General features: G+C 47.9%; 1 protein-coding gene across 6 annotated transcripts in view; it reads left to right on the top strand.

The window, feature by feature from the left end:
* Window positions 1-26,176, top strand: part of LOC111938328 (rho GTPase-activating protein 39-like) — a 63,209-nt gene that overhangs the window by 14,227 nt on the left and 22,806 nt on the right. For 3 of the 6 annotated variants that reach the window (XM_086852717.1, XM_086852720.1, XM_086852721.1), the window contains exon 2: window positions 16,256-16,645. In XM_086852717.1, the coding sequence (XP_086708843.1) occupies window positions 16,256-16,645 (390 nt within the window). Of the gene's footprint in view, window positions 1-8,308; window positions 8,671-13,329; window positions 13,904-16,255; window positions 16,646-26,176 lie in introns of those variants that run through there. The other 3 variants (XM_086852722.1, XM_086852719.1, XM_086852716.1) reach the window with 3 other exon arrangements.

The raw sequence follows: 26,176 nt of genomic DNA, 5'->3' as shown, positions 1-26,176 counted from the left end.
GTTCTGATTTCAGTGTTCTTGGGGGTTGTGGATGCAAAAGGCATCATCGGATTGAAAAAATGTTTGGGTAAGCTTATGACAGCCAATCTGAAATAGTTACTAGGGGGAATGGCCAGCCATATGCCTTTAGCATCTGTAGTACATGTGTGGATTCTTGAGCAGTGAGGGAGAATAAGGAGAAAAAGGCACGACCAGGCTTACATGTTTTGCTTAACAAACCTCTTTGAATGTCTCACCTGTAGACAGAATGGAAGGGGCAGTTGGTTTTATCAAAGGTGTATGTCTTACACTCTTCAAAGTTTCTGGAAACCAATATTAAGTGGCAACATAAATGTGTGTGACTTGTTGAGGAAGAGCCAATATGGCTTTTGTAGCCCAAAACTGAGCTACATGACTCCACTGGTGCTTGGAAGGTGTTTCCAAGTACATTGCAGGGTTGATCGAGTGGTTTAGTGGACCTCACTGCAGTGTATTAAGGAAAAGTCCATCATGGGTGAATAAATGGTTAAAAGATTGGTTGCAAAGATGAGGAGTAGATGATCAGACTTTATTGAGGAAGGAAGCCCTGGGGGAGCCAGGCTGTGATCTCTGCTGCTCAGTGTTTGTACCTGATCTAGAAACAGGGATGATAGTGGTGGCTGGGGAAGAGCAAATTAGTGAAGAAATCCTGAGCACTGAAATTCAGGAATGAGTTGAGGATAACAGGTGGTTCTGGAGAGTATCAGCACCCTGTATGTGCTTGGTGCTCTGCAGTGCTGTAGGAAGGGAAGAGGAGGCTGGGAACTGCAAAGAGGGAAACAAAGGACAGAACAGCACAAACATCATTGTGGTCTGCTGCCATGTTGGATATTGAATGTCAGATCATCCCATCTTGGAAGAGGCTTTGCTTTAAGCACCTCTACAGGTTTTTGCTTTTTTTTTTTTTTACAGTAGCAAATACTATGTATTGGGTACATAGTATTTGGCAGATGAAGACTGTCTAGGTGGATATCAAATAAAAAGCAAAGTTGAATGTGATCCACGTTTCTGGCCCTAATCCATCAACCATGCCATTGCAGAAGGACAGAGTGGTGCCTGCTTTGATGTCTTCCTGAATTGGTTTCTTTTTTGCTATCTTCCTTGCCACTACTGAAAGTGAAAAACTCAGTTTTGGACTCAACACAAGCTAATAAATGTGTGGGTTTTGGTGGGAGAAAACAAAAGGAACTTGTTTTGGGCACTAAATCAAGAAGTATATTGTTCTCACCCCACTGTTCACTGTTGCCATGTATAGCAATTACTGCCATGGCAACACATATTTTCGTGAACCAGCCAAGATCCTCCAGTGCTGCAACAAAACTTCTGATACTTGCTCATTGTGATGCTATTAATAACTATGTTTCCTGCCATGGTAGCCAGGAAGCTGCTTCTTCCTCATGTACCAAGTGCAAGGAATAAGCTCATTTTGAATCAATTGTGGGGAGAAGCAACACTGGATTTCCTGGATTTTTTTTGTACTGGAGATCCTGTCTAGTTGCTGCCAGCTCTGCAACCACCCACTGAGTTGAGATGTCTCTTTTGTGCCATTTGTAAGAAAGTCGTCTCAATATTCCTTTCAGTTCCCTTTTTTCCCCCCTTTCTCCCCCTTCCCTGAAACCAGGACAAACAGATGACATGTATTTACTCCTCCAGCTATGCAAAGTAGTTTAAGTGTTTATTTCAGAATGATTTAGTCAAGGGGAGAACCTGGTGCAAACTAAACATGATCTTTGCCAAGCTCTGTTCTACATGATTTCTTTACTTATCTCCTGGTTATTTAAACAAGGTAAAGCCTGATTATTTAAAATTGCAGCTCAACTGTTCTTGTCACTAGTTGAATTTAGCTGTGTTTAAAACTCCAGAGTGCATTAGCATGCCTGCATGAATCTGCTTTGAGTTGGAACTGTGTCAAAAAGATCATCACCAGGGTGATCTTTTGGTGCCTTTTAAAGAGCTGTGGAAAAGGTGAAGCCTGGGCTTTTGCTTAAGATGGTGGGTCCACTTGAGCCTGAGTATCTCTGAAGGGCTGCAATGTGTGCAAACCAGGGTCATGAGTCTGTCCCCAGCTCTGATTCTGGGTGTACACAAGTCACAACTGCAGTTCTCTAGTTTTGTCCCTCCAGAGGAAGGAGTTGTTTTGCCAGACCAGTCTCCTCTCATTCAGGGAGTTCACTTTTCTTCTGCTGAAGTGTATCTATTAACTGTAAAACCTTCCGTCCCCTTCCTCACCAACTTGAAAGTTTCATTGGCAGTCTTGGAACTTGCAGCTTTGTATGTCACTCTTTTTGATATTACACTTGCCTTGATCTCCCTGACTTGCTGGATTGGTAGCCTACTGTCATTAACTGAGTGAAAATGATGGAGTGAAACCGAGGAATTCTTTATGTTACCAGCCTCCTTGGAGAGGCTGAAGAAATGAGTATATGCCCTGTAAAGGGTTTGTCCAAATCAGGAAGTAATTGTGATGTCCACAATGAGTGACTGCATCCTTCTTTTGTTGCTGCTCTTCCCATTTCTTGGGAGGGTCTGTTCAAGGTAGTACCTCCAGAGGTACTGCCAAGAGCTGAGTCTTCCTGGGGAGGCAGCATATGTCATGTGAGACTACCTCCTTCTTCAGCCCAGCTGGTTTTTCCTGGGCCTCTCCAAGAAACAACTGAGGCCATTTTGAGACCATTCACTTTGGTGACTGACACAGTTATTTGCCACCAACTGCCTTCTTGTGGACTCCTGGGAATCATAGAATATACTGAGTTGGATGGGACCCATCAGGATCACTAAGTCCACCTCCTGGCTCTGCCTAGGACAGTCCAGTTATCCTACCCTGTGCCTGAGTGTTCTCCAAATGCTTCTTGAGCTCAGCCAAGAGCTTGGTGCTGTGACCAGTACCCTAGGGAGCCTGTTCCAGTCCTCAGCCACCCATTGGGGGAAAAACTTTTTCCTGATATCCAACCTAAACCTCCTCCAACTCAGCTTCATGCTGTTTCCTCAAGTCCTGTCACTGGCCACAAGAGAGAAGAGATTGGTACTTGCCCCTCCACTTCCTTTTGTGGGTGTGTTGGAGATGACAGTGAGGTCTCCCCTGGTTAATCCCACCTTTGTTTATATGACATGGTGAGAGCAAAGGCAAATTTGGGGCTTTAACTAATTGTGTTTTGTTTTGTGAGGTCTTACATCTGTGAGATTGAAGAGATGTTCAGTTCTAAAAAATCTGTGACTGCATTTTAAGGCGAGGTCAAGTACCTCAGTCTTTGTTTCTCATTAAATCAAGCCAGAGCTTGTTAATGACAAAGCACTGGAACTATACATAACTAGTACTTTGGCTTATTTGGAGTTCAGGGTGTTACTGTAGTCTCTGCTGGTCTTGCAGATGCAAGTGTGTAGCAAACAAAGCAGAGGCTGAAATACAGCTTGGCAGATGTGACTCCTGCTCATACTGTAATGTTGTAGAGACAATCAGGAAAAGAATGTCAGTTTGGGGCAGCAATTAAGCATGCCTTTCCTTTTGGAGGAAGCTTTTTTCATGGTTTATTACATCGGAATAAAAAATAATACAAAATAGTCAAACATGGGCTGTGTTTTTCATCCCAAACTGAGAATTCATTCAGGGATAGGTGAGCTTGCCAGAGCTGGAGCTGTGCGTTCAGCAGGGACCCATGTGCTTCTCTGTGGGGCAGGTGTGCAGGAGGGGCCAATGCTATGGGTCCAGTGCATTGGCTTTGCAACATCCTGACTCTGTTGTGTCTGATGTGCTTGTCATTCAGCAATTACTGTAGGCAAAACAAGTGAAAGGACCTCTTTTCCATGAGATACTAATTCTTCTACCTTATTGTTTGATAAAGAGTTATTAACTTTCTGCCTGATTTTTTCAACTACTTACTACCTCTCTTTCTTTGCCAGAGGAAATTTGTGTGCTTTGGGCTGGAGAAAATGATGACACTGAAGTGGCTCCTCTGCACAAGTCCTGTTGGGATGAGCTTCCTCATGACAGCTCACAGTACAGCAGAGAGTTTTTTGTTTGCAGACAGTTAGTTCTTTGACCTGCTGCCAACCTGCTCCTATTCTTTGTCTTTGATTTGCAACCAAATTCCTCTGCCAACCCAGCACTGCAGTGGTTAACTTGAGTCACACATAACAAGCTTGGACAGCTAATACTTTCAAGAGCTTCACTGCATTTGTTCCTTCATGATTTTTTCAATGGAGTTGTCAGAGACATATGCAGCTGGAGGGATTTGCTGAAGAATGAATCAGCCTAAAAAAGTTGTGAGGAAACACTGTTATATTTGTTTTGTGCTTTTAGCCCACAGTGTTTTCTGGACTCTGCTATCTGGAAAATTACTTGGTCTCCTACTGTTCGTGGCTGTGTTGTGCATGAGTTTTCAAGGGGCTCTGTTTTTCAGCTCATAAATGACTGTCAGCCCTTTGAATGAACAGAGACAGAGGGCCATTATTTTGCTAATGTCACACTTTTAGGAATGTAGCTGCCTCAGATATGTAACTTTGCTGAGTGGTTCTTGAAAGCATTATGTTCTGTGATCTGGCTGTTTGTCGGCCTTCCTCTGCTAGCACCTGAGGTGACACTGTCCAGTTGTGCATGGCCTGGCAGAGCAGGTTCTCCACCCTGTAATTACAGTCTCAGTCTGCTTCTGTTCCTCATCACTGCCTGTTCATGTGCTGCCTTTAGAAAAGCTAAAATTGTAATTTTTTTCATGGTTTGGTGGAGTTATTATAGATCAGAGGTGGGTGTCTTGAGAGGTTCTTGAGTCCCCAACCCTGCCTGCTTTCACAGTGATGGCCATTTGGTTCTGAGGAACTGGTTGATTGGTTTCCCTTTACTGGTTCTAGAAGCTTCTCTTCTTTTCCTGTCTTCCCTCTATTCACCCTGTGACACTGCTCAGAAAACTCTGTAAATGCTTTCTTGTCATTGCTCAGTGTTCCCTTCTGCAGCAAAAAAAAACATCCCTGTGTGTGATGCAAATGAGCCTTGGGAGTTGGCTATTTATTTTGTTCTCTTCTGGCTGCTATGGGCTCTCTCTACCCTTCAGTGAAGATGACACAAGAATTGTTGTTCTTTTGCCCTCCTTTATGGGGAGACTATGCTGCACTGCAGTGTGTTTATGTCTGTGCAGTGCCTATCATTGTGTGACTGAGCCCAGGATGATCTGGGAAATGATGAAGATCAGTCACTGCTGAGTCCTGCTCCTTTCACATTATTCAGGTTGTGGGTTGCTCCCAAGATATTGGAGCAGTTGCTGGGTTTATGTGCAGCTTTTCTAAAACAGCTTCTGATTGTGGAACCTCCTATTCCCAGACTGCTTTCCTTGGCATCAACTGTCTGAGGCAGCAGCTGCTGTGCTGGGCCCCTGGCTGCAAGGGCTTCCTGGCAATGCTGGGAGGAATCCCTGAAATTGGTAGTGGTGACATAGGAGGTGGTAAAGAGTAAATCTCAGTCGTGAAGCAGCTGGGCAGCAAGCTAGATAATTCAAGACTTTTGTCAGTAATTACAGGGTGACAGGGCAGCAGGTGCTGCTGTCCTTGAAACAGGATGTTTTGTGTTATCATTGACGTGACATTACTTGCTTTGGCCTAGCTTGATATATGCTACTTCTCCAGGGCTCTAGGCTCTTCCCCTACATCATTTTGGCAGGTACAACTTCGGCACCTCATTCCTGCATCTTAAGGGCATGATGCTCTTCACCCAGGGTGGAGCTTTGTCAGCATTGGGAAATGTCATCCTGCTTAGGTCCAGTTTACTTCTGTTCAGTAGCTGCCAGGAGGCGTGGGGGTCTTACAGGTCTGTGGAGCCATGTTCAGTTTTCTAGTCACTGACCAGGGTTTCAATCAGCAGGTAGTGCTAAGATGTGCTGGGGCCCATTGAGAAGGCAGGAGACTCAGGGGTTTCATTTCCATCCTTTCCTGTTGTTTGTATGCGTGCCCTTTAAAAAAAAATCACAGACAGCCTAGGCCTGATTTTAGAGTTTCATTCATGCTAGGAGGCTCTTAGCTGCTTTGAGTGCCATTATGGGCAGATCCTGTATGACTTGGTGCCTGCACACACTCTCAGAAGAGGATGAAGCTCAGATCTGCTTCAGCTGGCATCATTTGTCTTAGCTTGGTGTGTCCCAAGAAGACATGGAGAAAGCATATATCTTGGGTATCTGTCTGCAGAGATTTATACTCCTGGAAGGATGTGACTGTGCGTCTGGTGATTACCTTGCATGAGTCCTGCTGCCCTCTTTGGTGGGACCCTGTACAGGTGGGATGACCATGGTGATGCTCATCAAGCCATCCTTGCAGTGTGCCTGCACAAATCCAGCCTGAAATTATGGGCATCGACATGGGGGTGATGGGAAGGCATCAGGCTGCCTCCTTGGGGCTGAGCCCAACATGCCGCCATGGGGGAGCACCAGGGGTGGAAGGTAGGCATCCCGGCCATGGTCATCATTTGTTGCTGAACTGGCAGGTTGTCCTGTAATGCCTTCACTTCAGCAACTGTGGAATATTTCCTCTCTAGGATATTGATAAAATTGAAGTTTTCCTGTGTAAATCCTGTCTGTTGGGGACAAAGTCTAGTTCTGAGCATGTTGAGGTGGGATGCAGTCACCATCAGGTGCAGTGGTAGTATCAGTGTTAGTATCAGTCCCAATCCTGGTTCCATTCCAGCGGCAGACCTGACCATGTGTCCTGGGATTGATGCAGCCTAAGGGTGTGCAGGTAAGTGGCCAGTACCTAGCTGTGCCGTGTCTCAGCTCCCTGCCAGGGCACCTCATGTCCTGCGGGCAGGGACCGTCCTGCTGGCACTGAGCTTCCCCCCACAGCTGCCTGCTTTCCAGCAGCTGTGATTTGGATACAGCTGTGGATGCATGCAGCACATTTTGTAAGGAGAGGGGCTGAAAACTGCCAGGTTTTTTTTTTTTTCTTCTGCAACTTGTTCTTAAATGCTCAGCCCCTTAAAAGGAAAAATAACTCTGCTGAAGCTTTCATTGAGCTTAGGAGGTGCCACTGTGTCTAGGGCAAACCAGAGCTTTTGCAGGGGAGGCTGTTTTAGTACTGGAGTTTTGGGCTTGTGCTCAGACCTGCAAAATGAAAACTCCAGCCATGGCGGCAAGAGAAACCCATGGTATGCCATGACAGCAGCTTGAGGGCTGGACAGGGTGTCAAGGCAGGTCCTGTGGCCCACAGAAGCTAGCTCACTTCTCTGCTGTGGCCTGGGGCTCAAGCTCCACAAATGATTTTGCTCCTCAGCATGTGAAACCAATGGGCTGCCGGGGACAAATAGGCAGGAGACGCTGCTTGCCAGATGTGTGTCCCTGCCCAGCCTGTAGATCATTGCAAAGAGTGGAGGGAAGCACCTGTAAGCTTCTTGATGCTGAGTGCTTTTTGACATGTCTTCTGCCTTCTGCTGAGGCTGAAGTGGCCACAGCTTGTCTCTAGCCATAACACAGTCCAAGGTGCTCATGCTCAATGACAATTTGGAGACAGAAGTGAGAGGTCCTTGGCCTCCAAGGAAGTGGCAGGTAGTCCTCTGCATCTCGGATAGAGGAGCTGCAGGAAGAGTCTGTGCTTAACATAGCTCTCTGATGAAGAGCTGTGCCTGGTCTGTATCACCAAGATTTTTTTAACAGGAGTTTATTATACTGCTCCTCCTGCCCTCAGGTGCAATTTCCTTTAGTGTTGTTTTGAGCAGTCCCGTGGTGCCTATGTCTCCAGTACGTCATCTCCTCCTGTTCAGAGTGCCCATCCAGCAGGTGCTTTGTGATTTGTCTCAAAGCTGTGAAAACCGGGATGTTTTCTGTCTCTTAGTCTTCCCTCTGTTGTAGAGTTCCCCCATCCTGTGAAGGGGGGTGAAGGATGTGTTGGGGATGAGCAGCAGTTCAAGTTCTTCTGTCTTCCCCTCCCCTTGGGGTGCTCTCTGTGTGGCTCCAGGGAGTGCTTTCAGGACCCAAATCAGTCCAAACCTGGTGGGCAACACTTAGCCCAGAGTGGATGATGAAGAAACGTGAAGGTTGGTGTGGGAGTGTCTGTGCTGCCCTCCTTTCTCCCTGCTGACATACTGGACTCTAAGATCCCGTGCATCCGTCCCACCCAAGGCTCAGGTACTGTTCTTGGGCTGTCAGGCCTTAAGCCTTTGAGACTGTGCTGGACTATATTTTAAGCTGATTATCATTGTGGAATGGCTTGTCACGGTGTCTGTCCTTCTTTATGCCCCTCCTCTCTCATTTTGTAGAGACCCCAGGACATCTCACCTGTGTCCTGAAAGTCCTTGTTTTTTACTTCTTTCTTTCTGAGACAGGATCTTGGGGAAATTTGCTGGTAATTTCGGTGTTGCTCCAACCTGCTTCCATGGAATGAACTACCCATTGGCTGTCTGTTCTGCTCTGGATTTGGGGTGAATCAAGAGGCTAACAGCAGCAAGATGGAGCCAACAGTGCTGGTACCAAGGCTGGGGGAAAATTTGAGAAAGCCAGGAAAGAGGCAAGAGCCAACAGAGTCCAAGCAAGCAGAAAGCCACCAAGTTTCCCATCTTACATCTTCATCTTTGAAAATACCACCTAGCAGAAGGCTTGGGGTCTAGCACAAGGTTATGTTTGTTTTGTTGTTTTTTGTTATTGTTTTTTTAATTAAAAACACAAAAGTAATGAGATGCTTTTTATGGTAAGACCTTTTCCAGGCTCTCTTGTACTCCTAACCCACCCAAACTATGGTGTTATTCTCTCTTCTCTATGCAATGTGTTGCCAGACTGGGCTTTGCTTTCAGAGGCCTGCCCCAGTTCTGCTCTTGCTGAAGCTAAGAGTATGTTCTCAGGCTTTGAGCAATCAGCATTTGTTCTGGATTTTCACAGTGTGGTCTGTCTCTGGCAAAGCAGAGGTTGGTTTGTTTGCATAGTGCTTATTTTCAGAAGCAGGAGAGTTTTGTGAACAGGCTGACATATTTATTTTAGTTCCTTTATAATTCTTGTTAGAAGGACACGTGTATTCAAAATACATTAATTAAATATATATGCATATATATATGTGTGTGTGTGTGTGTGTGTGTGTATGAGGGAGATGTTTGTTTTGGATACTTTTTTTCATCCTAAAATGTAAATTACAGCTGTTATGGACTCAGCTGCAAGAAGGCAGTGAATAAAGCCTGAATTGTCCAACTCAGCTGAAGGAGGATTACTATAAGGAGCTGATGCTAGAGACCTTCTGGAGGCTCTCTGCAGGTCCAGGATAGAGATGAGTTTTACAGCCTTTCCCTGGCTTTGATATGCAAATCTTGAGTGAATCGGAGCCACCTGGAGGTTGCACTTGGTTTCTCAGCGTCTGTACTAAGCGAATTTTTCTGACGTGGCTTTGCCTGTTGTGCAGAAGGTGAAGGGGCAAGTGTGATTGTCTGACAAAAAAAAAAAATCTGTGGTGATGTTTGATTTCTTGAACACAGCCCAAGCTGTTCTTCAGTCAGTCAGGAGCCTGGACCCACAGAAGAGCAGCAATGTCAGCAGCAGTAGAGCCTCTAGGATGGTGCACACTCCCCATTCCTGAACTGGTTTGCCATGGTCTGCTTTGGGGGCCTTCTTTTAGGACTCAGAATGGTGAATATGGCATCATTCCCAGTACAGCTGCTTCTTCTCCTTTTCATGGGTCCTTTGTCCTCTACTCCATTAACAGCAAATGAAAGAGGATTTAAACCCATCTCTGTGGAGCAGATAATTTCAGATGCCTATCCCCATCACCTCACTTTTTGCTACAGTAAGCAACCCTGTGCACACTTCCCTGCCTTTGGCTGGTGTCACACCATGGCCAGTCTCTGGGAATTGTACCTCACTCTGTTCTGTGGCCAAACCGAGTTCCTCCTCTTCAAGGAGGAGCTGTTAACAAGGCACTTAGTTTTGGCATTGGCACATCCTCAGCTGGATGATCTCTGGTGATGGCAACAACTGTCATCTCTGTCTTAGGGCTGGCTTTGAGTATGCTGCAGGCCTCCATTGAGGGCATTAATGAAAAATTCCACTTGGTATGGAGCCGTGTTTGGCCAAGAAGAACTTAGTACTGCAACTCTCTGCAGGGCTCATCCCATAGAAGGAAAGTGAGCGAAGGAGGTGGGATCTTGGCTTGAAGCACGAAAATCCAAAAATTACAGAGCATAGAAGTGAAATGGGAGACCAAGTCATAAGAGGTCTCCTTGTAGCCATGCACAGGGGTTTGTTGACAGCCTGGTGTGAAGCTCCCTGAGGCAGTTGATTCCCATGCTATCCTTAGTGCTCCCTTCCCCTTAGTAGATGTTTGCCTCCTCAAGCTGGTGCTGAGCAACTTCCACAAGTGGGGCTAGAGGTCACATCAAGCTGATCTTGAGCTGACAGCTCTGGGTAAGAAAACATCTCTACTATTCCTACCTTTTTACAGCTTTGAAAAGAACTTGTGTCCCAGGACTGTGCTTGACTGCCTCGACTGTGTTGTCACTTGGAGAATGGTAGCAGGAAAACTAGCTCTCCTGTGAGGGAGTGACTGTTTGACTTCTTGGCTTCCTCAGTTCTTCTTGCAAGTGACTCTTCCCCTGTACCTGGTCCTTTCCATTTCTGGTCCTGCTCAATTCTCTGTAGTTAAAAAAATTTTATTCCCTCCTAGACCCTCTACTAAGCATTTGTGACAAAGTTCTAGTCAGGAGATGCTTGCAGATGCCCTTTCAGGATGAAACACCATTTCTTAAAAATTATTGCTATTATTTTTTATTCCAATGCTTTGCCAAGCAGAAGTGGCAGCTAGGAAGAGCTCAAGCTGGTTTTGAAGGAGCAAAATTTGTACGTGTCCATCCCCTGTGTCCTTGAGGCTGCAGGAGAGAGCGCACAGCAGCTTGGCTCTTACCTGTACTATCTATTACAACACTTCATAAAAAAAAACGGCCTGGTGCAGCATTCTGTTCACCGCACCCTGCTGCTTGGGGGCTGAACCCTACTGTGGCCTTGCCACTCCACCAAAACATCAGCATGCTCAAGGCACAAGCCTTCCCAGTTGGGGGGCTTTGTTTGCTGGAGTGAGCAGCTGAAGCAGTGTCCTGTTTCCCAGATACAAGGTCTGCATTGTGGAATGAGAAGAATTTAAAGATGCCAGTTATGGGTGCAATAAAAAGACTGGGATGAAGTTTCTTAAGGATCTGCTTTGTATCGTGTCTGCTTTGACAATGCCAGCTGCAAATTGGGGCCTGCAGGCAAGTTCTGTTTTGGGGATGCTGAGTCACAGGACCTGAGATGAACTAAAACCATTGCTGTGATCCTGCTGGTGGGAGCAGGTGCTGCAGTGCTAGTGGGAGTGGGCGCACACTCTGTGGCTGCTGCATCCCTGAAAGGACGGGGAAAAGCATTATTTAAACTATCCCCAGGAAACTTCTTTAACCTTGTAAAGTGGAATATGAATTAATATTTTTTTCTGTGTCCAAATTATGGTCTTACCTCTGTAATTCTGGTTTATGATGTCTTTCCAGAGTTCCTCATGTTATGTTTGAGGTTTCTGTGGCAGCCTGAGGCTGGCCCTGCTCCAGGAATGTGATCCTTGCTTTTCTTCTTTCTGTGTGACTGTACCAAACTCTTTAGTATTTCAGTGTATTTTGTGCAGATTTTTTTTACCTGGTTAAGCTCTACCTCAGTCATCCTCAGCCCCTTAATTTTAAAGGGAGCAAAGAGGTCACCCACCCAAGTCATCCACTAAAGTGTATTTGCACACAAAGCTGAATGTAAGCTTGTTAAAATGGAAAACTGTAGTTAGCAACATACACTGCGTTATGGCCAAGTGCTATGAGAAGAATTTATTTTCAGTAGCTTGCACTTAACAGAAAGTAGCTGACCTCTCTGCTGAGGAGCAGCAGCATGGGTACAACCATTGGTGTTCTGAAGCTTTGCTAACCTATTTGCTAGCAAAACAGATCAAACACAGTGCACTCTTAAGCATTAAGGCTGATGGCTCAAGTGACTTGTGATTACTCAGGGTCTTGCAAGGTGTTATGTATTTTTATTTCCTTGCCAGTCAAACCCTCCAGAACTGTCTCTGGTCTTTCTCCCAGGCTCATATTTGTGTGTGTTTTTGTACTGCTTTCCTCTTCCAGCCCTTCCAGCACCTGCTCTGCCCCAAGAGTGGCAGGCCATGGCCCCACATTTGGGTGAAGCTCTCTCACATTCCTGCATGGGTGGCAGCCTCTCCCCACACTCTGAAGCTGCCAGTGAGCCACTTGGGTCTAAGTATCCCTCTCAGCTCTCTCTACCCCTTTTCCTGTTGTCTGTCTATCCTTGTGAAGAGTTGGGGTGCTCTCGGACACCACTCCCCTTGCGTTCCTTGGAGCTCTCCCTTGAATCCTCCATGCTAGTTCCTTGTCCAACCCACACTTTGTAGTTTCTCTCTCCATAAACCTGCTTGTTGTGCTCTGCTCCCAGAACTGCTGGGCTCTGCCGCTGCTCTTGGTTTTCCATTTTATACCCTGTTTATGCTTGTTTCCTCTGCTGATGTCTTTGAATTCCTTTTTTTTGCTTGTTTGCAGTTTGACATTGCAACTGCAAGGGAAGAACAGGGTTGGTTCTGCAACTCTCAATGTGAGCTGGGACATGGGGTGCTGGTATGGCTGTGTTCACCTTTGTAGTGGTTTAGGTTTGCTGATTTGAGTTTCCTGGCCAATGCACCAAATAGTGGGTTTAGCGCAAGAGAAAATCACCTGTGCACCTACTTAGAATTATTTACTCATTTCCTACTGTGAGGTATGAATTAGGAGGAGGAAAAGGCAGGCTCAATACTTAAAAGGTATAAAAAAAACCTTTATTAACAGAACTAGAAGAATAATAAGAATCAGAATAAAACCTTCAGAACACTTCTCCTCCCCAAACCCAACTTCTTTTCTTTCCCAGCTGACAATGAAGAGACAAAATCTGAGATTTTCAGTCAGTTACCACCTCAACAATAGTCTTTCATCAGTTCTTGTAAGGAGAATTTTTCTTTTGCCATGCCATGGAGACTTCTCCACAAGAAACAGTTCTCTCGTGGCTTTTAATTTCCACAAATAGCAGCTGCCCAGAGGAAAAAAAATCTTCAATCGTGAAGCTCCTCCCATTTTCACAGCCTTCCCACAGCTGAGTTCATGGGCCATGTCAGCTTATGGGGTATTATTTTAAGGATGAGCTGTTCAAAAGCAGAGGTTCTCTTCATCTATATCTGTGATCATCTCTGGTAACAGAGATCTACTTTCCCTGGGGACAAAGAGTCTTCATCACTCTTATTTCTCTCTCTCTTCAAGCTTCTCCTGGGATCACAGCTACTTCAACATCTGTTTTGCTTCATTATAAATGCCTCTTCTCACATCAACAATTTGAACACTTCATCCCCCCATACTTTCTCATGAATTAAAGGGGATATTTTAGTGTACCATAATCCATCTCCATGGCCTTACCAGAAGAATGAGGGCATCTCCTCATTCTCCTTCTATCTGGGACTTGACTCCTCCTTTACTAACCTTGATGTCTTCATGTTGTCCTCTACATGTCCTCACTGTGCTTTTCTCTCACCCAAGATCAAGGTCTGTAGGTCTCATCTGTGCACTGGGAGAGTTAATATCTCTCAGGCCTGCAGATGATCATGATGGTTTCTGCTGGCAGTGGCCGCAGCAGTCACAGTGTTGGATTTCAGGCCACACGGGCCCCACCTCCCTCTGCCTGGCAGCTGCTGGGGCCGCGGCACAGGGGGCCTGGCTTGCCCTGGAGCCGCTCCCAGGGCCCAGCAGACCCCAGCCTGGGCTTAGTGTCAGCAAGATGTTAGCAGCCAGGGCCCCACAGCCTCCCATCCCCAGCCTGGCCACCGTTGGGGTCTGCCTGGCTCTGCCAGGCCACACAGGCTATGGTGGAGCAGGGCTGGCCCAACCGACACCCAGGTACCTCTTCAAAGCTGGAAGCAAGAGAGAAATTTCTTGGGCTTGCCTGTCTTTAAAATGTGAAATTCACGGAGGCAGACACAGCTTCTAAAGGGTTGTTAGTTCTCAGAGCTATTGTTTTTTTCCAGGCACAGAGGAAGCTCTTAGCAGTTTCTCAGAAATATAATTTCCCTGAGTGGCTTCTTTGCTCCTCACCAAGTATCAATTAATGCAAAACCAGCACAACCTTAAATCAAATAGAGGAACTTAAGTTGTTTTGACTCAAAACCAGCAAACCACAAACCCCAGAAGTTTTCTGAATTTTGGGTTTTCTAAGTGGGATCTATTTGCAAGCACACTCTTAGCAGTGCCTTGTCTGGTGGTGGTGGGAGACCATCAGGAACTGGCGCCATGGGCAAAGGTGGTGTGCTCTGTTCCCAGCTCCTTGTTTGTCAGTGTGAACAGTTGTGATGGTGGTAGTCTGGGGTGGGTAAGCACATCTGCCTGAAAACCGATTTATGACACAAATGAAGGGGCCTTCACCCAGAGCAGCTTTCCCAACCAGCCTGTCTGTGGTAGCCTGACCATCAGCCCTCCATGAGAATGCTTGGAGGTCAGCATTGCATAGTGTCTGTGCTCGGTATTGTGGCAGGGGAATTAGACCTTTTCAGAGACAGTTTACATTTACTTTGTGTTGACTTGACATTGTACCTATCAATTTTGAATCCTCAGGGAGTTGAGGAATGGCCTGCTTTTTATGGGTGCATGCCAGACTGCTCAGCATTGATTGCTGTCAATCAAACCCACAGTTTTCCTAGCAGAGAAGTGCAGTGGGAAATTAAACCCTCACCCAAATTTGCCTGGTGGTAGGAGATATGCTGACCTTCCTCAGAAAGCCAGGGCAGAGCCAAAGACTGGACTGCCATGCCGGGAACTGCCTCCTCTCCCATAACCATACCAGCAGGGCTGGGCACAGGAGCCCAGGCTGCCATTTTGAGCACTGCAGTGCTTCCACCATCACTTCTGACTCTTCTGAGGACCTGCAGTCTGGTAGCTCAGAGTGTGAGAGGGATGCAGTGGGATCTCCCTTCTCCTGCTTCTGCTGTGGGAATGGCTTCTGCTGTGGGAATGGCTTCTGCTGTCATGCCCTTGCTGGAAAGCAGCTGGAGGTTGTGTCAGAGTGAGCTCGAGGGAAGGAACAGGTTTCAAGGGGTGCCTTGGACCTGTCCTCTTCATAGTGCTTTTATTAATAACAAAAATAGCTTTGGTTAACTAGGCCCTCCTTCCTGCAGCTTCCACCAACATTGGGATGTTGGCTGTGGGAGGTGGGAGTAGGAGCTGAGGGGTGCATGTTGTTTTTCAGCATGCTGAGCATACAACTGGGCTCAGGATCGCTTTAGGCTGTTTCTCTCCTTTGTAGAGGGAAACCTTGCTGGGTTTGCACTCCCTTCCTTCATTTGCCTGGGGCTATCCAAAATGGTTTGGGTTACTGCATTGGGGAGGCTTTGGCTTTGCTAAGCTCCTCAGGCCAGGTTTTTAAGGCTTGGTGTGTCAGTGATAAGGTTGATGTGCCATGTATGATGGCTATGCAACCCAACACCTCTTCATCAAAACCCCTGTGCTAATCTGCCTGAAAATCAGTACTACAGCACTGCCTGCCTTGCTCTCACTGACTGGGCCGTCATGGGTGCTGGTAAAGAACCCAGGGGATCAAGGGATTTTCTAGGGCTGCAAAAGGGTTGTGGATCAGCAGTAGGGCCTGTCCATTGCATCACCTTATACCCTGCTGAAGGCTCTGTTCCATCAGCCAAGGGGGAGGGGGAAGAGCCTGCAGTGGAGATAGTCTTATCCACCACTTATTCCCCACATATGCCTTTTGGACAGATAGCTGTGGACTCCAAGCAGAGTCCATGGGACCCAGAGGTCTGGTCTCCCCAGGTGGAATGTGTAGCTCTCAAAAGGAGCAGATCCTGCTCTGCAGATACTCCCTGCTCCTGAAAGTCAAGTCCCTTGCACATCTCCCAGGCACTGACACTCCTGCAACCATCCAGCCCTTGATGTGAATCATCCCAGCATCAGCAGATGCTAACTAACCCTTTGTGTTAGTTCTGTGCTGGTGAGTGGGGAGTGAGTGGGCCAGGCTAGTGGGGGTGACCTCCCCTTCCCTGAGCCAAAGAACTGGTCTTTTGTCTCAGCCAGACTCAAGCCCTTGTCCTGGCTTCTCCTAAGATCATTAGATTGCTCAGTAGCCCCAAGCAATGCTTTGATCTGCAGGCAGGCTGCCTGGCCCAGTGGCAGCAGCTCTATAGGACAGACAAGATGTTTGCTTTGGGTTTCTGGCCCAGATTAATGTGGCTCTTTGTGTCCCTGCAGCTCAGACTGGGTGGAGATCATCGAGCCCCGCTCCCAGGAGCGGATGTATGTGAACCTGACCACTGGGGAGTGCAGCTGGGAGCCCCCTCCCAACCTGAAGGTGCGCCAGTCAGACCAGAAGCAGTGGTGGGAACTCTTTGACCAGAACAACAACCGCTTCTACTACTACAATGCCATCACACGGCAGACAGTGTGGCACCGGCCCCAGGGCTGTGACATTGTGCCCTTGGCACAGCTCCAGGCCATGAAGGGCAGCTCCCAGCCTGACTGCTGTGCCCAGGAGCACCGAGGCAGCGGTGACAGAAGCACCATCATCCAAATGGCCGTCCTCCAGGAGATGGATAAGGGCAAGTGGGACAGTGCGGTGGAGAAGAGGAAAGATCTTGCCAGGTAGGGGGAGAGCTTCATCTTTCTCTGTTTATATCTAATGGGTGAATTTAGCTGCCAGGCAGGCCCTGTCAGGTAGGTTGGGAACCATGCTTCCCCAGGAGGGTGCTGTGCTGCCCCAGGAGAGTGCAGCACTGGGGCGAAGTACTGCCAGGCCACCAATCACTGCCATGTGCCCTCCTCTTCTTGGGGTACAGCTGTCTGCTTTCAGTACTGCCTGAATGTCCCCAGCTTGGGCCAGGCCATCTTTGTGTGAGATACCCTTAAAATACACATCAAAGGATAATCTTTGCTCTGGGTGCTAAAACAGAAGGAGAGGGGACAGGCAGGAGTGTCTTGCAGTGATGAGAACTCTCTAAAAAAATTTGCAGCAGGGTTTGTTGGGACAGCATAGCTCCTGTGCAAGGGGTCAGGCTGCTGTGGGGTACAAGTGATCTGGCTCCTTCCTTTCCTACTGTTGTGGTTTTAAAGCAGTAACTAAAAAATTGCTAGAAAACTTACTTATTTCTTGCTGTGAGATATGGATTAGAACAAGAGCAAAACAGGCTTAAAACTTAGAAGGAGTAAAGAAAGTTTATTAACAAAACTACAAGAATAAGAAAACCAGAATAAAACTTTCAGAAAATCCTTTTCTCCCTCACTACCCAACCATTCTCTTGTTCACATGACAACATAGAGACAAAAAAACTTTGGTGTTTAAAGCAGTCTCAGTTCTTGTTAGTCTTCTCATCAGTCTTTGTAGAGAAACAGAAGTCCTTTTCTGCTAATCTATCAAGTTTCTCACAAGAAAACTAATTTTCTTCATAGCTTTCTGTTTCTCTGATGCTAGCTGTCTGAAAATCTGTCATCAGTTGTCTCCTCCCATTTCACATCACTCTGCGGTGTGTTATGGGTCAAATGAGTCTAGGGATGTCATTTTTAAGGATGAGTTATTCAAAGGCAAAAGCTCTCTTCATCTGTCTCTGTGAGCCTCTCTGGAAACAGAAGTTTTCTCTTTGCCTCTACAAAGCTACAAATCTTCAACTATTACTTCTCTCCCTCTGTTCCAGCGCCTCACTGTATCAAAACTACTTCACATTTTCTCTACACTTTGAACTACTCCATTCCTCCCAATATAGTCTGTCATGGATTAAAGGAGTTTTTTTTCAGAACACTATTGTCCATCTCCATAGTTTTAACAGAAAAATATTTTCAGCGTATTAAAGCATTTCCTTATTCTCTACCTTTTCTGAAGCTTAATTCTTTTCTTTACGGTCTCTGATAGTTTATAAAGTCTATTTACATGTTGATTACTCTCTCTTTCTATCTCTCGAAAAAAAAGGATTAATCTGCAAGTCTCATCTGGGTAATGAAAGGGTTAAAATCTTGCCCAGGCCTTGTAGCTGGTTCTGTGATCTCTGCCAGAGCGGTGGCTGGAGTTGTCTGCGATGGAAGGTTCTTCATGGCTGCTCTGGAGAGTGTGGTCACTGTCTCAGCCCACTGCAGGGCAAGAGCTTTTTTTCTTTCTTTACTCGACAGTCTCTGGTGAATTCAGTCACAGCAAAAACTGCAGCCGAGCCAGGGACCGGCCTGGCCCGGCCAGAGCCCGGGGCAAGCCCCGCAGGCCCCATCTCCGGGCCGGGAGCCGCGGCAGGCCCAGCCCAGCCCGGGCAGGGGAACGGGAGGCCAGCTAAAGCTCAGTTACCTTTCACAGCCAGGAAATCAAGAGACAGCTAGAAATTCCCAGGCTTCGGTCTTAAGGTGGTGTTCACAGATTGATCTCACTTTTCAATGGTCAAAACTGCTGTCAATTCTTAGAAATGGCCAGCTGTTGGCCAGGAGAGAAACTCCCATCAGCCTCCAGCAGGTTTAACTTCCTTAGGTGTTTCTCTTTGTTTTCTTAAATGCCAATCTATCACACCTACTTGCTCAGCTGCTGATATCTTGCAGCTTCAGCCAGGGCAGGCAGTGGGGCAGCAGGAGCAGAGCTCCTGGGCACAGTTATTTGGTCACATCAAGCCTGAAATAACAGACCAATAACAAGATGCTATTTTGTTTGACTAAGAGATTTTTTTCTTTTTCACACTCAAGCTAGTATGACATCAATTAGGGATTTTTTACTGTATTTAAACCATTATTTCAGCTTCAATTGCATAAAAGTATCCCTTCCCCAGTCTCTGTCTGGTTGGCCCCTCTGCCTGGGGGCCCCACTGTCTGGGGCTGCTCCGCTTCCCTCCTGCTCTGTCTGGGCATCATCCTGCCCTGGAGGATTTGGTACTGGCATCTGAGGAGGTCATGCGGCAAGCAAAGTTGGGTCATACTGAGAACTGACATTAGGGCTATAGCTGTGCTTGGGTGAGCCTGACTCTCCTGCCATCTATGCTGGGATGCCTTGTCCTGGTTCTGGGCAGTGCAGCAAGTGCTAGCACCTTGATTTTTTGATCAAGGCTGCCTCTCTGTGTGCCTGGTGCAGGTAAGGTTGGAAAAATAAAAAAAAAAAAGCCAAGTTAAAGAAAACCACATAGGATGGCAGTTCTGGAAAGTATATGCACCCTGAAGCGAGACTTATCACATGTCTGCTGCTCCCTGCAACGTGCTCCTGTATTCAGTGCATATCTTAATGGCTGCAAGACACTGGTGATGCACATAAAATGCACCAGAAGGAGCCCAGCACTTTACTGGTGCTTGTGATGCTCCCTGTGCCTCCTGCTGTAGAAGCAGCCCCTCTGAGCTTCATATCCATCCAGAGAATGATCCTGCCAGGAGAAATCCAGTAAATGTCTTAAGCTGTACCTGAGTAGTTCCCAGTGCCCTTAGGTCACTCCCAGAGACCACAACTGAGTTACAGACACATGGGATTTGACATGAGACAGGTGACTTCCTTATCTGTCTAGAGCCTGCCACTCCAGGGTAGCCAGGATGGGCACCATTAAAACTACATTACATATTTCCAGAGAAGTGAGTGTAAGAGCCCTTGATAAGGTGCAAGATACCCTGAGCTTCACAGAGTTCAAAGTACTCCTGGCTGTGCTGATTTTAACCCCAGCTGGAATTAAACTCCAGATAAGCCACTCCCCTTCATATAAGCACTGTTTCCCATAAGGGAGAGACAAAATCAGAGATTGTGGGTTGAATTAACAATTTACTGAAAGCACAAAGCTGAAAGTACTGAAACTACAAAGTGGAATAAGACACACACAATAACAACAGCAATGTTAATAGCAATAGTATACAAAAAGAGGAGGTGCTTTGCCCACAAAAAGTTGTTCACCATTGGGAACAAAACCAAGATGGCAGATGCTCCTTGTAAGCCACATGACTTTCCCAGACAAAGGCAGTGTGGCAGCCATTCGTGTACTGCCCATGGGGCCACTGGGAGCAAAGGCATGATGGTGGGATAATGTCTGTGACTAATGTTTGCTACTCTCAGCCAGAAACTGCAAAAACCAGTGACAAACCCCCTGAAAGCTGGATCGTCCAAGTAGGGTCTTGGACACAGCTGCTCTGCTGGGCTCAGTTCCACAGAAGTGCCACCGTTTATACCGCTCTGCCGCACTAGAGGTCAATGCTGCAGGTCACTGCTGCTTTTTTGTCCTGCTGCTCAAATGTGCTCCTTTTGGCTCGGTTCAGCTGGCTTTGGCAGGGCTCCTTTCTGCTCAGCTTGACAGTCTGAGCAGGGTTGGGGTCACTCCCACTGCTGGACTGTTGTCTCGGTTTTGAAGACAGGTGTCTGCTAGGGAGGGCAGGAGCCTCCCTTGGAATGAAAATGTAGACCCCTTCCCTCCAAATTATTATAATTTTGAAATCAAGGGGCTCTCAGGCAGAGATCTGGGGATAGGAATAACAGTTCTTTACTAGTATAACCAGGTAAACAAACAACAATAGCTACAGCATTAGCAAGAAAACAGAACCAGGGACCCCTTGACAGCCTTCTCGGCCAGGAAGGAAAGGGATGGAGGAGAGGCTTTGCTTCACAAACTCCCTCGGGCGGGCAGTCCCGGTGCTCCTGCAGGGCTCTGAGGAACACTCAGCTGGAACAGCAGGGATGAGCAGAGATCCTGGGCTGGTGGCTGAGGTGGATCAGCAGCTCCATGACGGTGGCTGGCACTGCCGTGTCCCAGCAGGACAGGAGGTGTGAGGCCCACCAATGAAGGAAGAAGAAGCAGCAGCAGCTCTGTTTGGGTGATGGCAAATTCCCTTCTCTCTGCAGTAACAGCTCTCAGCAAAGTGTCCTCTGAAGCTGAAGAAGCCAGCCAGCACTCAGCTACACCCACCCTCCCTTTTTTCTGCCCTCCCTTCCTCCCTGGGCCCAGCCAAACTCTTTGTGTTTCTCAAGCACCCACCAAGTAACTGCAGTCAGGTCCTCTGCCTCGGCTTCCCCCCCCCCCCCCACTCCCCCTACCCCTGCAACTAATGGGTAAAAATTCCATAGTTGAGCAAGAACTAAAAGAAGGACATATAACACCCAACAACTGTTCCCTGCCACTGGCATCCTTGCCAGTGCTGTTGGTTCAGTACTGTGATCGATTTATTTGCATTTTTACCATTTGTTCCTTTCAACGCTGTGTTCCATAGTTGTATACCAAGAAAACAGGAGGGGATGTGGTGGGGGAGCAAAGGGATCAAGTCCCAGCAGGGGTTGATGCTCATGCTGACAGTCCCTCCACTGGCAAGAGAGGCAAAATGGCGTGCTTCAGGTGGGATGCTTGGCCTTCCTTCCTGAAACCGTCAGCCATGATCTGCACGGTGTATAAAAACAGCCAGCACTAGGCTCTGCCTGCAACCAGGACACCAGCTCGTGGAGGGAACATGGCCTCCTTTGCCTAGGTATGGGGAGTTGCTGCGCCTTGAGGGAAGAGCTATGCCAGTTTTGACCCATCCCTCAATTCTTCAGCTCTCTCAGTAAGGAAGACCACATACAGGTCCCCTTCTGTAGAGGGAAGGGGGGTGATGCAATGTGTGCAGGGGTTTGCTGTACCTTTCCTTGCCTGCCAGGGCAGCATCACCATCACTGCTGAGTCTCCTGCGAAGAGGGGAAGTAGGAATCCCTAGCTCAGGTTTCTGCAGCAATCTTGGGGCATGTTGCACCTGCAATGAATTGAAGGACAAATGCTGAGAAAGGCATGAGTGGCAGCTTGCTTGGGAGCTAACAGGCTGCTTGAATATGCAGTGCTCTTTCAGATTACCGGGCTCACACCAATAAACTGACAGCCTTTGTCTGTGAAATGTGTTTTCTTGGAAGCAAGAGACTGAGCACTGTTTCCTTGTGCATCTATCATGTGTCGTCTCTGCTGTGTGAGTGAGGTTTGTGTAAATGGTTATAATGCAGAGTTTGATTTTGCTAGTTGAGCCTGACACCCAAGGAGAGATTTCTTGCCTTTTGCTAGCTTGTAAAATGGGGAGCAAAGAGCTGAACCAGAAGCAAATGCTCTTAAGTGGGATCTAATGCCATTGCTGGGATGTCTGGTATACTAAGAGCATGAGCACACTGAACTTTTCAGCTCTGTTGTCTGTGTTGTTCTCCAAAGACAACTTCAAACATGTCCTCCTCTGCTTCGGAGAGGTGCAGCTGCATAAACAGAGGGGGAACAATTTAAGTGCTGTTGGTAGCATCTGCACCCAAGACAGTTTCACTTTTGTCTCTTAATGCCAGCGCAAAAATAGTGTTTCTCTTTCCTTCATATTTGTCTTCCTGTGATAGATGGAGAGGCCAGCAGAGACCAGTGTAGTCCCCAAGAGGGGCCTCCTGCAAGGTCATGTCACAAAGATCTGGGGGAAGGGGTTTCATTCTTTTTTTAGTTAGACTTTGTGGTCTAGGTTTTCTCTTTTAGTAAACTGGTTTTTACCACCTTTCCTCTCTTGTGCCTTCTCTCAGTACTGCTGAATTTCTTGTGCCCCCCTGCCAAACCCTCAGCAGCCTTGAGAACAGAGACGCTCTCCGAACCTTGCTGCCTGTTCCCTCTGTCTCCATGCCATGCCACCCCTCCCTCACTGCCCCACAACTTGCTGCTGCTCTTCCAGCTCTCGCAGTGGCTTGGAGCCGACTTCTCCAGACATCAGCCTTTGGCCTCCCCAAGCAGCACAAAAGGGTCAACCAGCTAGGGAAATGGCAGCTTCTTACAGCAGGGTAAGACACTGCTGCCATTGACCATCTCTGGAGCCTCCTGAGGAAAGCTCCTCTGCCCATGCTCTTGCTCCCGTGATGTTTCTCAGCTGTGCTTCCTGGGGCTGCCCAGCCCAGTGCTGATTCCGCTTTTCCCTTGCTGTCCTTGGGCAAGGACAGCAAACAGCACTTGCCTCACAGCTCCAGACGCTTCCAGAGCTCTTGCAATCCTGTTAGGAAGCAATATGAACTCTCTTCAGGGGAAATGATGGCCAAGTTATCCTTTCTCACACTGGAAAACTCTGCAAAGGATGGATATATTTTCTTGGGGACTGTGAGACCAGCCTGGGGCTGAATGCAGCATTTTGGAAGTGTACTCTGAGCCACTGCAGCCATGCTGAGGTTTGCTGGAACTCCAAGGTAATGGGTAAGAAAGGGCTTGGTGGAGGGCCAAGCCTGAAGAAGGCAGTCTTTCTGGGAGCCTGTGTGCTGGTCTGCAGCATTTCAGCTCACTGCAGGTCAGTATTGTGAGCAGGCTGTGCTGTCTCCAGCCCTGCTGTCCATGCAGACCAGTCTACTTACTCCTCTTCCCCTGTTTCTCATAGCATCAGCACTGGGACTTTCAGAGTGCTGTTTCCAAGGTTCTCTTTGCAATAGCAGGATATCTTAAAATCCTCAAAAAGAAAGCCACCTACCCTAGGAACATTCTGTCCCCCAGAAGAGGGAGGTGAGGGTCCCTTCTGCATGAGCAGCAAGTTCTGCTGCCTATCCCCTCCTCATCCACCTTTTCCACAGCTCAGCACCCTCGACTGGGAAGGACCAGGGTCTTGGTCTTACAGTGCCAGGAATATGTACTGGTAAGAGGAGTCAGAGGGAATGTGTGATGAGAAGGTAGTTGTAAGACTACCTCTGCCTCTTCCAAGTCTGATTTGTCTTGTCATGGGCTCATGTTTCTTAAGGCACAGCATAAGTAATGCCATTATTAAGTTTTCATAATCAAGCAAGAAAGACCATCAGAATCCCTAACACAGGTTTGTTTCCTTCTTGTGCAGTTGGCCTTGGTGTAGGATAGGCAAACACAATGTTCTTTGCACAAGTCTGCAGGTTTTTTGGTTTGGACAGGTTGTATTCTTGCCTCCGGTGTGGGAATTGGGGGCAGAGCAGAAGTGTTGCTGGAATACAAACATCCCTGTTCATTCACCTTGTCACAGCACCAGGAAAACAACTTCTAGAAAGGGCAGAGCTATGGTGCAGGGCCTTTTCTTCAGGCTTCTCGGAGGGAGCAAAACAAACAATGGAGATCTGGAGCTTGAGAAGAACTGCTAGATATGCTGGGCCTGCTGGAGCTGGATGCAGGCTGGGAAAACCAGTGCCAAGTTGAGGCCTTTATATTAGAGCTACTTGAAAGCATTCCTCACACAAGTCACAGGGGGTTTGTCAGGGTCTCTGCTGCTAGTGGCTTAAGGTCTTGGCTGAGAGGCTGCATTGGGACACTTCTGCACCATTGGCTTTGCTTTTTGTCATGGCTTTCACCATTCAGAAGGACAAGACTGAATCTTCATGCTGGGAAGTCCAGAAGTCCCTGTTCTCCTCTGCTTGGTCTTGCCAGCAGCCTGGGGAGTGAGTTGAAGGAAGCTGTAAAAGACGTGGCCCCAAGAGATCACTCCTGGCTGTGGAAATGGCCTTTTCAAGACAGCCTTGTCTTTTCTGTGACAGTGCTTCTTTCCTCTCATCTCTGGCAGCCAGGGAGGCTGGAAATGGCATGAAGTGTCCGCGATGAGACTGGTGGGCGAGGTGGGGTATAGCACACATTTAGAAGTTTCCCTTGACCATCACATTCCTGGGTGGGGGAGCATGATGGCCTCGGGGACATGGGAGTGGCACAGCTTCCTGATTTCCTCTGGTCCCTGCAGGGCAGCTAGGTGCTTTGCCTCTTACCAGTGTCCATGGCAGCCTAGCTGTGGCAATCCCATGTGTTAGTGCTTTTCCTCAAAAAGAAGCAGTGTCAGTGGGTGCCCTTGGTGCTGGGCTGTGCCTGCTCCAGGGGTTCTCAGCAGTCCAGAACAGGCTGGGTCCCAATGCATGCTTTGACCTAGGCTTGAAGGAGGGATCATGTTGGAGCATGGACTGCAAGTGCCAAAATCTTGCTGCAGGGAGGCTTGCTGCTTGTGGCAGAACCACTTCTTCATTGCCTTGCTCTGGCTGTCTGTCCAACTTGTCTTGCTGTCCTGCCAGCTGGACTCAGGGCAAGTGCAGAGAGAACCCTGAGCCAGCACAGAGCTCCTGCTGCTCTCCCTCATGTCTCACCCATGTAGCCAAGTCTGTGCTAAAGGCCCAGCACGTCTTCCTGTCCTGGCAGGCCCAAGGTGAGAGATGACTTCCTTGCATCCTGGTGAAGGGACTCTGGGCAGTGAAGAGTTGTGCTTTTTGGAGTACCTTTTGCTCCCCCAGCTTACTGGAGCTCACAGCTGCAGGAGGCTGTGAGTGCAGTATCCTCTTTTCTTTTTCAGATCAAATCCCTCATCACTCATCAGAGGACTAATATCTGGGCTGTACTTTTTCTCACAGATGCAGGGGCTGAGGTTGTTACCAGTTGAAGACCCACAGGGCCCTAAAAGTTATAATGCCATGCTGAAGCAGGAAGCCATCTCTCATGGGCAGGTTGGCGGTGTTCTGCAGGTGCCCAGTGCCACACCTGAGCAGGGACCAGCAGCGATGTTCCCAGTGCTGCTCTGTGGGTGTGAATTGGGACCGATGGGGCAGGAGGTGGTGTCAGTGCCTGCTGTGTGGACAGGGAGGGGCTCCTCCCTGTGGCTCAGAGCTGAGTGAGGAGGTAGCAGAGCTTCAGGCCAAGTTCTTGGAGGTTTGATTTTCTGATGCCAGACAGTACCAGTGCATGATGAGTCTGCACGGCACAAGTCTGGCCATGCTGTGCCTGGCTGAGACAGGTCTGCCAAGCCTTGGCCGAGTGGATGGTTCAGCTGTGCACAGCTGGCTGGACCTGCAATGCTGCGCATCAGGAAGAGGAAAAACTTCAGGAGGTGACTTGTGGAAAGTAGGCATCCAGCACCTTTTCACAGAGCACGGGGTTATTTTCCAGCCCTGACATAACTGGAGGTCTTGTAAGGCAGTGGGACACATCTGCAGCTCTGGATTATTGCTCTGCTACCCTGCATCCCAACAACTGGATAGTGCTGGTCCAGACGCAATGATGGTTGCTGTTGGGCTGATCTAAAATATGTCCCTGTCACACACTTGTGGCCTGTCTGCTGAGTCAGGAGCCTGTGCATGGTTCTGTCCTGCTTGCTCTGTGCCCATCATTCTTCTGTGCTGTGAAACAAGCCACTTGTACAGCCATGGGAGTGTCATTTAAAAGCTTACCAATTGTTGCTGTTCTGGTTCTGCCTGTTAGTCCAGGCACTCTTCAAGGAATAGCCAGGTCTTTAGCAGAG

The sequence above is a fragment of the Cyanistes caeruleus genome, chromosome 16, assembly GCF_971803275.1.
Source record: "Cyanistes caeruleus chromosome 16, bCyaCae1.hap1.1, whole genome shotgun sequence".
NCBI classification, from domain to species: domain Eukaryota; kingdom Metazoa; phylum Chordata; class Aves; order Passeriformes; family Paridae; genus Cyanistes; species Cyanistes caeruleus.
This window is presented reverse-complemented; position numbering and strand designations above follow the sequence as displayed.